Source organism: Panthera leo, chromosome A1 (assembly GCF_018350215.1).
Source record: "Panthera leo isolate Ple1 chromosome A1, P.leo_Ple1_pat1.1, whole genome shotgun sequence".
NCBI lineage: Eukaryota > Metazoa > Chordata > Mammalia > Carnivora > Felidae > Panthera > Panthera leo.
The window spans coordinates 123070905-123086132 of NC_056679.1; the positions used below are offsets into that span (position 1 = coordinate 123070905).

General features: G+C 38.1%; 1 protein-coding gene and 1 pseudogene across 1 annotated transcript; both read left to right on the forward strand.

The window, feature by feature from the left end:
• Positions 1 to 241: 241 nt before the first annotated feature.
• On the forward strand, positions 242 to 3962 carry SCGB3A2 (secretoglobin family 3A member 2). Its single transcript, XM_042938718.1, has 3 exons — positions 242 to 380; positions 3257 to 3459; positions 3819 to 3962. The coding sequence occupies exons 1-3, from the start codon at positions 326 to 328 to the stop codon at positions 3840 to 3842; spliced, it is 282 nt and encodes a 93-aa protein (XP_042794652.1). The 5' UTR covers positions 242 to 325; the 3' UTR covers positions 3843 to 3962.
• Positions 3963 to 8134: 4172 nt separating this feature from the next.
• LOC122200532 lies at positions 8135 to 8354 on the forward strand (annotated as a pseudogene).
• The last annotated feature ends 6874 nt before the right edge of the window (positions 8355 to 15228 follow it).

The following is a 15228-nucleotide window of genomic DNA, read 5'->3' on the forward strand; positions in this document are numbered from 1 at the left end:
CTGCTGGCATCTCTGGGCAAGGAAGGGCTTTTATGAGAGGTCCTTGAGAATGCTTCAAGTGAAAGCTTTGTTTCTCATGGGAATATGAGGAAAAGCGGAAAAACCTCCAATTTGTTTAGTGAGGAAACATGACCTTCATGCTCTTCTTCTTTGGGGTGAGTCAAGTGGTAGTGACTGAAATTTAGGTCATGGCTGGTATATAAATATGTGCATGTGCAAAAAGCAGCTGTCACACTGCACAGCGAGTGGAGCCACTAGCTCAGTGCATTCACTGCCCTTTGCAATTCATTTTTAAACTCCAAGTAAATATCGCAGAAAACCTATCATGAAGCTGGTAACTGTGTTTTTGCTGGTGACCCTCAGCATCTGCAGTTACTCTGGTAAGTAGCCTGAACATATATTCCTCTGCTTTTCTGTTAATAGGAACATAACTAGTAAACCTAGGCTCCCAGGGGAATATGGTGGAGGGAGTTTTAGAACCATGGAATAGAAAGGTTAGAAGGGATTTCAGATACAGCAACCCCCTACCCCCATCCCAGCCTACCAAGCTATAACCCAATAAAAATACTATCCTGAATGAATCCTACAGAAGAAGTTAGCCAGGGGCACCTGGGTGGCTCAGTTGGTTAAGTGTCCAACTCCTGGTTTTGGCTAGGGTCATGATCTCACAGTTCGAGAAATAGAGCCACACATTGGGCTCTTTGCTGACAGCAGGGAGCCTGCTTGGGAGTCTCTCTTTCCCTCTCTCTGCTCCTCTCTCACTCATGCTCTCTCTCTCAAAATAAATAAACTTAAAAGTTAGCCAACTCACACTAAATATCAACATTGTTGAACATTGTGCCCTTAGTTTTCTTATCTTCATTAATCTTGAGTCAGAATCTCACTTTGTAACTTCTTTCTTTTGAAACTGTATGGAGTTCATTTTTTTTTTTTTTCTGTCACTTGTAGTCACTTGCCAGGTTGTTTCTCCTGAGACATTTCTACATTTATCTGTTCACACAGTTAACAGATAGTTGCCGAATGGCTACAACCTGTTGGGCATTTGGATAAACATGGGAAGATACAGATATGAGTCAGACACAAAGATTGTTTACAAGGTTCTTTTAATCTGACAGGGGAGCTAAGTCTTCTCCAGACAGAAGTTACTACGATGCTAGACTAATGCACAGAGACATATAGACATACAGCTCTGTGAGAGGACTAAGAGGCGAACAGTTCAATTTCTAGGTGGGGTATAGAAGTTGGATTCTTGGAGGAGAATGGGAACTGATCCATTCTTTTTGGAGGTATATTGACATCTGCAAAATGCACTGTGATAACCATTGCTCATTCAAAGAACAGGAGGCTTTGAGGGTCTTCCCCTGGAAGTATATAAGTATATACAGAGAAGACATTCACCAAAGCCTTAAAAATAAGTAGGGAGATTAATCATGAGAAACTGGATGCTGCCATACCCACATTGGCAACTTTGGCTTGTACTTTTTACTGAAATTTTGGATCAATTTGTAACTTAACCAGTCTTGGCTACTTTGTTTGTCTTTAGTGACTAGTGTCAAATATCTACAGAAAGAGGTGGCAATTGAAAGGTGGTTGGAGGAAATAAATATCCCTCCTCCGGGGGAGAACTTTGGAAGGAAATAGGTGGTAGAAGATGAAGGGAAGTAGATGCGTAGACTCCTCTTGTATGATTTGAATGGGGAAATGAAAAGGACTCCTAAGAAAAATGAACTAGGGCAGGGTCTTTTTTTCTTATCTGTGTGCTCATGCATATGTGGGTTTACATATCTGCACCATGTGTTTTGTAAAAATATATATTGTATGTATTATCATTCTCTACATTTTCCTTCTTATTCATCTTCTATGTGAAAGGTATCTTTCTTTTTTTTTTTTAAGTTTTTATTTATTTACTTTTAGAGAGAGAGTGCATGCAAGCAGGGGATGGGGCAGAGAGAGGAAGACAGAGAGAATCCTAAGCAGGCTCTGCACTGTCAGCTCAGAGTCCGACACGGGACTTGAACTCACAAACTGTGAGATCGTGACCTGAACCCAACACTAAGAGTTGCACGCTTAACTGACTGAGCCATCCAGGCATTCCTATGTGAGAGTTATCTTTCTAAAGCCAAAGATACAAAATGCAATTGTTCCATAAAGGAGCCTTGATACCTCCCCATTGCCCTTGGGAAAAAAAATCTCAAACTCATTAGTATGGCATTCAAAGCTCTGAAAAATCTGACCTCACCTGAGTTTTGCAGCCTTACCTCCTTTCCCCACCTCAGCATGCCTCACTAGAAGTCTGCACTCCAGCCACTTCTGAAAGGCTCACCAGCCTGTGTATGCACTTTCATCTTAACATTTCAGTGCTTTTGTTAATTTTGTTCCTTTTTATAACGCACCTCCCCTTCTTTACCTTATGATCCTGGAATTTGCTTAAAGACATGACTCCAACAACATCTCTCTGGGAAGATTGCTCCAACACTCTACCACATTAGAATTAGTCATCCCTTCTCTTATGTTTCCGCTGAGCTTAATCCATAATGTTAGCACAGCACATGCCTCACTGTGGCATACACAGATCTTTATTGTCCACTAGACTGTGTAAGTTCTCTGAGTGGAATAGCATTGTTTTATTCAACTATGCATCTGCACTAACTCTTAAAGAGTTGGAGTTCAGTTATGTTTGCAGTGTGAAGTTGAATTAGTTGGAAGTTGAAGTTGAAACTCCCTGGACTCCCTGGACATGCATATCCCCAAGTAAAGATTCATTATGGAATCTACTCTTTGGCCTCAAAGCCATGGGCTGTGGAGATAGCCACATGCAAAGTATATACCTATTCAGTCAACCACCAGTATCTACTGAGTGCATACTACATGCCAGGGTCTGTTTTAGACAAGTGAATAAAACATATACTCCTTGTTCTCATGGAGCCTACATACTAGTAAGAGGATGAAGGCAAGAAATAAATAAACAAATATTTACTATTTTAGGTCATGGTAAGAAAAAATGAAGTTAGAGATGGGTGATGCTATTTTAGCTACCTTTCTGAGGAGGTAATATTTGATGAGAAACACGTAGCTATCTGGAGAAAGAACAGCTTAAGGAGGCAGAACAGCAGGTGCAAAAGCCCTGAGGCAAAAGTTTTCATGGGAAGTCAATTGGGGCGGGAATGGAGCCATTGATGGACACAGTGGAAGGTAGTGCAGTAACAGATAAGAATCAGATGTGCCTGCTTCACGTGGTTTTCCTTTTGCCCTGCAGCCACCACTTTCCTTGCCAACGGTTTGCCACAAGCTGTCAACAATGCCTTACCTTTACCTGTGGACGACCTTCTCCCCTTTTTGGATCCGTTAAAGCTTGTTCTGAAAACTCTGGGCATTTCTGTTGAGCACCTTGTAGAAGGGCTAAAAAAGTGTGTGAATGAGCTGGGACCAGAGGCCTCTGAGGCAGTGAAGAAACTTCTGGTAACTATAGCTTGTGGGCTAATTTGTCTCTCCCCCCTCTCTCCCAACCACTCTGTTCTCACCTCCGGACATGTATTTCCCTTTTACTGACTGTACTCATATAAAGTTTGCGTGTCCAGGCATCTCAGGGAAGGTGCAACATCTACTTTTCTAGAAGGAATTTTTGAATGAAAGAGACCTGTGTTCTGGTTGTGACTTTACATTTCTCAGCTTAGGGATTCTTTGTTGAAACTTAACCACTCTGAGCTTCCATTTCCACATCAGCAAAATGGTGGTTAAATAGGTTGATGCCTATTTTTGGAAACATGCTAAGTACATGTAAGCTGCTTTATTTTTATTCTCGTCCTTCTGCCTTTCAGGAGGCCCTGTCGCATTTGGTGTGATGGCAGCACTAAGCTCTGATGGAGGAGAAGGGGAAGGTACTCCCCTTCTTGTGGGCTGGAACTCATTCCAGCCTAAGATCTGGTGACCCCTGAAAACAATGAATAAAGCAATGAATAGATTTCATTGTGTCCTATGTTTATTTCTGGAGTCTGTCTATTCAGAAGGGCCTAAGTAGATAATTTTTTGGGTCATAAACTCCAGAGAGCCTGTTGTTATCAAGAGAACCTACATTTTCAGGAAGACATGATATGTCTTGCTTGAGTCTAAATTAAACATTCTCATTTTCTTCAACTGCTCTTCGACGATGTTTCCAGACACCTCAAGTTCCTATGCCCTTGTTTCTAAAGAAGCTTTTTAAATAACGCTTATTTATTTATTTTGGGGGAGGGAGGAAGGGAGAGAGAGAGAGAGAGAGAGAGAGCAAGCATGAGCACAGAAGGGGCAGAGAGAGAAGGAGAGAGAGAATCATGGGGCTTGATCTCACAAAACGTGAAATCATGACCTGAGTTGATATCAAGAGTCAAATACTCAACCAACTGAGCCACCCAGGCTAAATATATTTTTAAATATAAAATGAAAAGGGTGTTCAAAGTATTGTCTGACAAGCCTACTGTCTTTCACTGGTTTAGAGTCTACATCACCAGAGTGGGAGTTTCTCTTAAGTTTGTGGCTATACTATGGCCACTCCATAGGTCTTACAGACCCTGCCACCAAGTTAGGCCTTCACTGCATCATCCTTTGGCAACTAGTTTCTGAACTGTCCTTTCCTTTTCCCCATGCCACCATCTATTATGATACTAGAATTATCTTTTCAAGATATAATTGTAGTGATATACAATAACCTATAAAATGGATGTCCAGCTCCTTAGCATGGCCTACAGGCCCTTCATGACCTGGCCTTTGCTTACATGTCTTGTCTCGTCAATATTTTTTCCTTCCTTCCTTCCTTCCTTCCTTCCTTCCTTCCTTCCTTCCTTCCTTCCTTCCTTCCTTCATTATTCCTTTTGTGACATGTGCTCTAGCCCTATCACTGAGAAGATAATTAAATCTCTTTGCTGCTGCACTTTTATGCCTTAATGAAAAATCAGTAATGTCTTTCTTCCCGTTAAGAATGTCTGCTCTGTTCTTCCTTCAGACCTGAGGTTGTGCCATTCTTGGGACTATTTTTCCTCAGATCCATTCCCCACCCTTCCCCTGCTTGGCTCTGTGATGCTAACCCCTACAGGTTCCCTGTCTCGGTTCCCGGGTTTCCAGGTCAGCTGACATTTGAGCTGCATTCTGACCCTGGGGGGTTCAGGCAGGACATAGGAGGTGGGAAGTGGGAAAAGCCTGAGTATAGCCTCCTCACCCTTCTACTTGGGAGAAGTCCCCAGAAATATCACATCTGAAACTCCATGTCCTGCTGGATAGGTCTGCATTGGTTCCAGCCTTTGCCAGGCGACTCCAGTGGCAGTGGTTACACCACCTCTTTTTTTTTGCTCTTCAGCTGAAGTTGCTAATGGCTTCCTGCTTTATCCATTCCAGGTTGCCTCACCATCACCTCTTTGACTGTTTAGATCTTCTATCATCTATTGAATCAATTCTGTGCATTATAGCCTCTCTGTTCCAAATGTTAAAGTCATTTATGTTTTCTGGTTGGTTCTTGATTAACATAATGTTAACTGACATCTCTATGAAGATTATCTTGATTTCCTGCTATTTTTTGAGCCCCGTGTTTTTTTTTTTCAACTAAAATAGTTGCACTTTGTGAAACTTTCTGTTTTCCTTTTTTGTTTCACCTAAGTCTGTAAGAATAGACTAGATTGCTCACCTACAATAATAGATAATCCCAAATTTCAGAGGCTTATATCCACAACATTTTAATTTGTTCTCACACTGTTTGATCATCTTGAGTTGCTTAGAGTTCTCTTCATGTTGTGTGAATTCTGTGACCAGGAACTGGTGGAATAATCTTTATCTTGAGCATTTCTGATCATCATGTCATATGCAAAAAGAGAACTCAGTGAATCATAGGCTAGCTTTTAAAACTTTCCCATGAAAGTGATGTACATCACTTATAGTCCTGTTTCATTGGCCAAACCAAGTCACATGACTATGCTTGACTCATTTAGGAAACATAATGTCATTTACCACATTACTTGGCCACTTCAGAATAGCTGCCACCTGAGATACTTCATTCTACTTGAAATTTTCTGCTCTGTTGGATTATCTTTCCTTCCACCACCAGTGTTCTTCTTACTCTCTGCCCATTATTTTCAGTTTCTTTAAATAGCCATTATTATCCTGATTCCTCTGAATATTTATTCCTCTTCTCTTTTCACTTTGTGTATGGCTTTCATTGAGAGTCCCATGCATTCCCATAGCTGCCAATATAATTTCCATGTTAGGAGCTCTAAAATCTATAGCTATATTCCATATCTCTCTTTTGAGGAAAAGAGATGGTTACCTATTAGACACTTCCACCAGAAGTCCTTTTTTATGTTCACCTGAATTCACCTCCACCTGAACTCATTATCACTCAAAACATGCTACCATATTCTAATTTCCTGTCTCAGTATATAGTACAACTATTTTCCTGATTGCCTAAGTCAGAAAGTTGAGAATCATTGTCAGTATGCCTTTTTCTCAACCTTACTTTCTAATCTCTAAGAAAGTTCTGTTTATTATAAAACTTTTCTACATCTGTACATACATTTTTCATTATTGTTCCTGTTACTTATTTTCCCCAAACCTTGTCATTTCTCACCATACTACTGTGTTAGTCTCCCAAATGTCCTCTGTATTCCCAGAGCTGATCCCTTCCAATCCATTAGCCACACAGCAGAAAAGGTGGTTTCTTACCTCTCCCCACCCCGACCACTGCTTCAGACTTTTTGATAGTGTTTCATTGCTGATTGAAAAAAACATCAGATGCTATTCTAAACCAGCAGATATATTCATAACACATATTTCAACAGTCTTATTTTCATACTTATTTCTAAGTGTCCTTTCTAGATTCTGAAGTCAAATGGAGGGGAACTCAAACTTATTTATGTTGATAATCCTTAGCACATAGCACAGAGCCTGAATATAGTCTGTGTTGGGCTTGGTTTATTGAATGGGTAGATTTTCTGTTAGGTTTTATCTGGTTGGGGTGACCCTTTTGTTCTCTTGCATCATTCATATTATTAAGCTATTCATTGCTCTCATTCCAAGCTTGGTACATTTGGCATATTTGAGAAGGATGACTCTCTATGCTTTCATTCAATCTGCTAAATAGAGAAAACTGAGTAATAGATTTAATATGGCAATCTTTGGGGAGTGGAGGTTTTTCTGGGAGTCTATCAAAAAGAGGATTGAATTAATAAGGAATCCAAGGACAGACCATGAGAAACTAGGCAGAAACTGATGATAAACATTATGGCAGAAATTGTTGATAAACTTACTATGAATGTAACAACACCAAATGCTGATGAGGTTGTAGAAAAATTGGATCACTCATAATTGCTGGTGTGAATGCAAAATAGTGTAACTTACTCTGGGAAAATCATTTGACAGTTTCTTGAAAAACTAAACATACATCCACCATATGACTCACTAATTGTACTGCTGGGCATTTATCTGGAGAAATGAAACATGTTTATGCAAGAACTTATTACAAACATTCATAGAAGTTTTATTTGTAGTAACCAAAACCTGCAAATAACCCCATTGCCCTTAAGTGGATGAATGGTTAAACCAACTGTTATACATCTATAGGATGGAGTACTATAAAAAAGAATAAACAATTGATCTACACAAGCTGGAAGAATCTTTAGAGAATTATGCTAAGTGAATAAAAGCCAACCCAAAAACTGAAATACTGTATAATTCCATTTACATAGCATTCTCAAAATGACAGAATTCTACAAATTGATAAGAGATTTCTAGGGGTTAGGAGTGGGTAGGAGTAAGAGGGAAGTGCATGTGATATATAAGGGCTATGAGAGATCCTTGTGGTAATGGAAATGTTTTGTTTCTTGTATGTACCAATGTCAAAATAAAAAACTATAATTAAAAACATTGGGAAGACAAACAATGTGGAAATAGATATTATATAAAATTTAATATAAATTACATATAACTATAATCATATAATTATGTAAATAATTATATGTATGTAAATAATTATATGTATGTATACCTGTAACTTTCATTCCTTTAGTCCATAAATCTCCCAAATTAGAGGAAACCACTAACAACTTTATGTGATTTTTCAAGACGTTTTCTGCACTTTTAAAAATAAGTATATATGGACACCCAGGATTCCAAGATGGTGTCTGTCATACCAGTGAAGGAGAAGTTGATGGATGTCATACTAGGAGAGCTGCCAAGCTGGATACTGTTGGGGGATTTCATTCCTAAGGCATGGCTGGAATGTTTCAAAGGAAGGAATCCCTGGGATTTCTATGGTGCTGACAGCGTATGTGCTTTTCAACTACTTTCTTTCATACAAGGAACTCAAACCCAAGTGGCTACACAAGTACCACTGACTGAAGAGGGCCCAGTGTTTAGGATGCATTCTGTATTCCTGACCAGGACCTTTGCCTCACACCCCTGAATCCTTTTTTTTTTTTTTTTAATTAAAAAAAATTTTTTAACGTTTATTTATTTTTGAGATACAGAGAGAGAGACAGAGCACAAGCAGAGGAGGGGCAGCGAGAGAGGGAGACACAGAATCTGAAGCAGACTCCAGGATCTGAGCTGTCAGCACAGAGCCCAATGTGGGACTTGAACCCAGGAACCATGCATGAGATCTTGACCTGAGCCGAAATCAGACACTCAACTGAGTGAGCCATTCAGGTGCACAACCCCCTGAATCCTTTAATTGAGAATGAACACCCACTAGGGATACCTGGGTGGCTCAGTCGGTTAAGCATCTGACTTCAGCTCAGGTCATGATATCCAAATTGGTGAGTTTGAGCCCTGCAGGGGGCTCTGTGCTGATAGCTCAGAGCCTGGAACCTGCTTCCAATTCTGTATCTCCCTCTCTTTCTGCCCCTCCCCCACTCAGGCTGTTTCTCTCTCTCTCTCTCTCTCTCTCTCTCTCTCTCTCTCTCTCTCTCTCTCAAAAATAAACATTAAAAAATTTAAAAGAAAAAAAACCTCAATAAAAGATGATTAGTGCATGGAAAATAAATTAAAAATAAAGAAATAAAAAGCACATATAAATGAATCATACTTAAATTTTGATTTATGCAAATATTTAAATTATTTTTAGTAATATTTATTTCTTATTATAATGAGTAGTATGGTAAACGTCCATTTATTTGCATTCATGTCTGTATCGCTTCACAAAAGTCTTGAAACTGGAAGTGCAGTGCCAAGAGTTATACGATGTTTAAAATTTTGAAAGCTAGTAACAAATTCCCATTGGAAACAGTAGTGGGGATCTGAAGTGATTGAGTCTAGAGAAGTTCCATTCCCAAAGATGAGATTAGGGGCCCAAGACAATGGCTAGGGTATACTCATTCTACTTGAGAAAGCAATGCATTCCGTTTTACCATGTTTTGGAGGGTCAGGAGGTGCAAAACCATATTTTTTTCTGGCCTTCATAGTTAAGTTAGCTCATACAAACATATAAGTCAGTAAAATTTATTTGCTGCATTTTCTAAAAATTTTATGTATGTATGTATGTATGTATTTATAATTTTAGAAAGGACCCAGTTGAAAAGCTCTCAGGTTTTAAGCAAGTTAAAAACAGCAGGGGGCGCTCATAGGTTGTCAGCAACACCAAGGAAGTTTTGTTTTTTTTTTTTTTTTTTTGTACGTATATGCTCAAGATATATAATAAGAAATTTCAGCAGCTTCGATTGTATTAAAATTTTCACCAGGAGAAACAAATAGACAAAAATTACCTGATGCTCCTTCATTCTGTGCTCTTCTGGCTTCATTTTGAGCATTTTTTTTTTTAATGCTTTTTTTTTTCCCTTTGCTCTGCTACTAGCTCAGTGTGTATCTTATCAAATAAGAATTTGTTTCCTGATCAGATGATGATAATGCCTAATGTGACTAATATGAATAATAATCATAGGCATAGTTACTGGCCATTGTGTTCTATGTATATATATTTCTTTAATTCAACAAATGATAATTAAATATTGATTGCAGTATCTTTGATAGAAGTTGAGCATTCTGTGATAAACAAAATGAACATGACCCACACCCCCAGAGATTTTTGCAGTGTAAAGAAAGACACAGAAACTTTGCAAGTAAAAAATGGTAAATAAATAATTATAAATTATGATAAGAACAATAAAGGAAAAAATAGAATTTTTAAAGAATAATAGAATTTTAAACAAAGGGTAGGAGACATTATTACTCTCAAGTTAGATTTCTAGTATCAGTCTAACTTGAAGTTCTAACACTACATTCTTCATCCACATTGGTAAGAAGAAGGTACTGATGTTATGAAAATCCAGAGATCTCCCTTATTTCCTTCCCACTTTACCTGGACTTAGAGGTATATCAGTAGATTTGGCTCATGCAAGTTAGTTTAGCACCCACATAAGCCAATGAAGAATATGAGACTGCCAAGTATTGTCCTCAGTGTATGAGACAGGGTTCTCAAATAAGTACTTCAAAGTCTATCTTATAATTCTAGAAAATTCAAACTAATCTGTAGTGTCAAAAAGCAAATCATTAGCTGACTGTGGATAGAATAGGGGATGATGAGAGGGAAGAATGAATTATTATAAGTGACAAGAGAAAACTTTTGGGGCTAACAGGTGTGTTCATTACCTTGATTGTAGGAATGGTTTTGTGGGTATATACATATGCCAAAACTTCAAGTTGTATATTTTCAATATGTGGAGTAATTATATATCAATTGTATCCCAATAAAGCTGTGAGGAGTTATTTATATACTGTGAGCTATAGACCTAAACTAATTTTTGTCAATAGTGTCAGTTTGGGTCAGTAAGAGAATTACTACATTTTGATGGTGTTATGACAGTATCTATTACAATATTTAAAAATTTGAAAAATGTCCTTTGATCTAGCCATTCAGTTTTTGTAAATCTTTTGTGAAGAAATAAATACATTAGTGCACAAGGTTATATGTATAAGGATGTTTATTGCAGCAGCCTCTAAAAAACACCCCCCCAAAATAGAAGCAATATGAATTATAAATGCCCCAACAATGGGGAAATTGTGATATCTTAAATTATGAGCTCTCAAGCAGAATTTTTTTAAAGATTTTATTTTTAAGTAGTCTCTACACCCAACATAGGGCTTCAACTCACAACCCTGAGATCAAGAGTCATACGCTTCACCAACCGAGCCAGCCAAGCACACCTCAATAGATTCTTAAAGATTTGTATTATTTACCTAAAGTAAATACCATGAGATATCATTAATAAGAAAGGCAAACTACTGAGTAAAGTGCACACCCTGATTTCCCTACACATTTATATCTATATTTGGATAAGTTTGAATGGACAGGAAGATGGAGTCAATATTAGTTGTTGGGAGGGCTGGTTTAGGGATAATGGTGTTAGAGTGGGAGATGGTTAGCTTTTAAAAATATATACATTTTTCTACTGTCCCCCTCATTTTTCCCATTGGTGTGAGCATATGCTACTTTATAATTTTTGAAGTGGAATTTTGAAGAAAACATTTTGTCAATCCATATTAGACAGTTTCCTTCTCTCTTAAACACTGCAGCATTAATAATCTGAGTGGTTTAAATGGGTTCTATAAACTTCCAGGTTCTCAAATGCATTATTTTATTTTATTATTATGTTTTTAAATTTTATGTTATGTTATGTTTGAGAGAGAGAGAGAGAGAGAGAGAGAGAGAGAGAGAGAATATCAAGCAGGAGATTCTCATATGGAGCCCGATGTAGGTCTCGGTCCCACGATCCTCGGATCATGACCTGAGTGGAAATCAAGAGTTGATCGCTCAACCAACTGAGCCACCCAGACATTCCTTGAGTGCATTATTTTAAAATGGGAGTAATAATGTCTGATTTTTGTACTTGATGTGAGGATTAAGTGAGGTAACACAGATGAAGGACCAAGCATGGGAAATGTCCCAATGATATCTGTCTCTTTGCCATGTTAGGTAGCTTTTGAGGGGCCATCCTTGAATGACAGGCATTATTACAGTCTGAGCTTTGATTTAAAGTGTCCACTCTGCCCTTCCTGCTCTTTCTCCATGTGTCCAAATCCTTCCTCATCTATCAAGATATAGCTCAAATATCGCTACCTCTGAAAAGTCTTGCCACATCTCTCAAGGGAGCAATAATGGCTCTTTGTCCTGGTTCTCATGCTGCCATGTCTGTGCCTCCTTTATATCATGCCATGCTGAATGTGGTTTGTTAATTATGTGCTTGTATCTTCTATATCAAGATTGTGAGCTACTTGAAATCCAAAACCATGAGACACTCATTTTTGCATCCTTATTTTCTTGTTCTTAGGTAGATGTTCTCTTTTCTCAGTTTTGTTTTTTTGTTTTTTTTTTACTTAATACAGAACTCAGCAAATATTTATTGATCAGCTTCTATCTGCCAGACACTGTTCTAACTGCTCACTATTGTGTCAGGAACATTGAGCGCAAGAGGCAAAATTCCTGCCTTACAGAGCTTACACTCTCTTGGGGCTAGAGAGAAAAAATAACAAAACATAGAAAAGTGTTTTAACACTGTTAAAAGAGAGTGACGTGGAGAAGAAAAATGTAGCAGCCAAAGCTCATAAGAAATGGTGGGTCAAAGGGTGACTTTTAAAGTTGATTTTAAGTCAAGTGCTCAAAAAGGTCTCACTGGGAAGGTGATCTCTGAGAAAAAAAACTTCAAGAAGTGCATGGGCATGCCATGTGGCTGTCTTGGGAAGGGTACTTTAGGCAGAAGGAAGAGTGATTGCAAGGTTGTGCGGAAAGTATATGCCTGTAGTGTTTAAGGAAGGGAAGGATCCCAAGTGGGTGGAGTGGTGGGATGAGTAGTAGGAGAAGAGGTGAGAAGCAGGTGGCTCCGGTGAGAACTGATGCACCATTGTCAGGAAATTTAAAAATACCGCTTTTGCTCAGAATGAGATGGAAAGTTGGAAAGTAGAAGGAATTTATAGGATTCAAGTTATATTTTAATAGAAGTACTTTTTCTGCTTAGCGCTTCTGTACAGTGCAAGGTGCAAATTCCCTCAAGCAGTGATGTCATGGTAGGAACCCTGGAATTGAGGATGGAGTTAGTGATACTGTGGATTGTGCCATCAGGGTGTCACAGGGAGCACTGTGTTGCAGGTTAGCCAAACCTGGCTGGAGTTTCCACTCATCCTTTACCAGCAATCCTATCTGAGGCCTAATGTCGACTAACCTCCCCCAGCCTCAGTTTCCTCACCTGTCATGTGAAGGAAATAATGCCTGACCATCTTACTTCAATTGTATTGTGCATATGAGTTCCCAGTGAGAAAAATATATGAAGAGAACATAAAGGAAAATATTATACAGATGCAAGAGATTCTTGATCCTCAAAAACAGGGTGCTTGCTGGCTACAGAGAGGGGTCTTATTGGAGGGTAGGAAGAGAAGGTAACAAGGTAGAAGGAGCAAGCATACATTGTAAAGCAAATAGAGAAATTTTGAAAATCTCTGTGTTTTGCTGGAGATCTGGGACAAGTATTTCTCAGCAGTGCATCCAATCTGAGACTGACTTGGCATCTGTTTCATTTTTGTTTTGTTCTTTACCAGTATGGAAGAGTGATTTCAAATTGTATACCAAATGAGTGAATATAAAGACAAAGAAACTCTGATAGGACATGCCTCTCAAAAAAAAAAAAAAAAAAAAGGCAGTAAACTGATTATTGTAGCTACAAGAAATATATTTCCGAGGCACAAAGTAAGTACCCAGAATCTGAAAAGGGATTTCTGGGTCACATTTGTTGTGGAAAAGCAGTCTGCATGTCAGATGATGACTATAATAGAAATCTTGGGTAATTTAGCTTAAGAGGATGTGATACTTGAAGTTAACAGTCTCCAAATGATCAATAAAATAAAAAGGCAAATTGTGAAATGGGAGAAAACATTTGCAAATTCTGTATCTGATAAGGGGTTGATATCCAAAATACATAAGGAACTCCTACAGCTCAATAGCAAAAATGAAACAAGTAATTTGATTCAAAAGTGGGCAAAGAACCTGAATAGACATTTTTCTAAAGAAGATACATAAATGTCCAACAGGTATATGAAAAGGTACTCAACATCACTATTTATCAAGGAAATGCAAATCAAAATCACAATATTCCCTCACACCTGTTAGAATGGCTGTTATCAAAAGATAAGAGATAACAAGGACTGACAAGGATGTGGAGAAAAGGGAACGCTTGTTCACTGCTGGTGGGAATGTAAACTGGTAAAGCCACTGTGGAAAACAGTATGGAGGTTCCTTAAAAAATTACAGATAGAACTACCATCTGGCAATCTTACTTTTGAGTATATATCCAAAGGAAATGAAATCATTATCTTGAAGAAATATAGGTACTCCCATGTTTACTGCAGCCATTATTTACAATAGCTTGGATATGGAAACAATTTAAGTGTCTTGATGGATTAGTGGATAAAGAAATGTAACACACAGACATACACACACAGTGGAATATTATTCAGCCTAAAAGAAAGAAAATCCTGCCACTTGCAACTATATGGATGAATCTTGAGAGCATTATGCTAACTGAAATAAGTCAGGCAGAGAAAGACAAATAGTGTATGATCTCATTTACATGTGGAATCTTAAAAAAATGGAACTCATAGCAATAGAGAGTAGATTGGTGGTTGCCAAGAGTAGGGAGGTGGTGGGAGAAATAGGTGAAGGTTGTCGAAGGGTACACACTTCGAGTTATAAGAACAATAAATTCTGGGGATATGATGTACAGCATAGTGACTGTAGTTAATACTGTATCATGTACTTACATGTTGCTAAGAGAGTAGATCTTAAACATTTTCACTCCAAAAAAAAAATGATAACTATGTAAGTGATAGATGTGTTAACTAAGCTTATGCTTATAATAATTTAGCAATATATATGTATATCAAATCATCACGTTTGTACCTTACACTTACACTATGTTATATGTCAGTTATATATCAGTAAAGCTGGAAAAAAAGAAGAAATTGGCACAGTCTCTGGAAAATGCAGAAGGTGGCTTGTCTGAATTTATTGCCGAGAGTGTATTTTCAGTATTTTGAACGTGTATTTTCAGTATTTTGTAGGTGTTCACTCTTTGTTTAGTTACCTATATTATTAAAGGCTCTTTGTGTTGCATGCAAACATATTCTGGCTATTAAAATAGGAAACAAGACAAACAAAAGATTTATTGAAACACTGGAGTCACTTTCAGAGCCGGAGTGCTTTGGAAGGGCCAGTCTCAGGACAGCTTG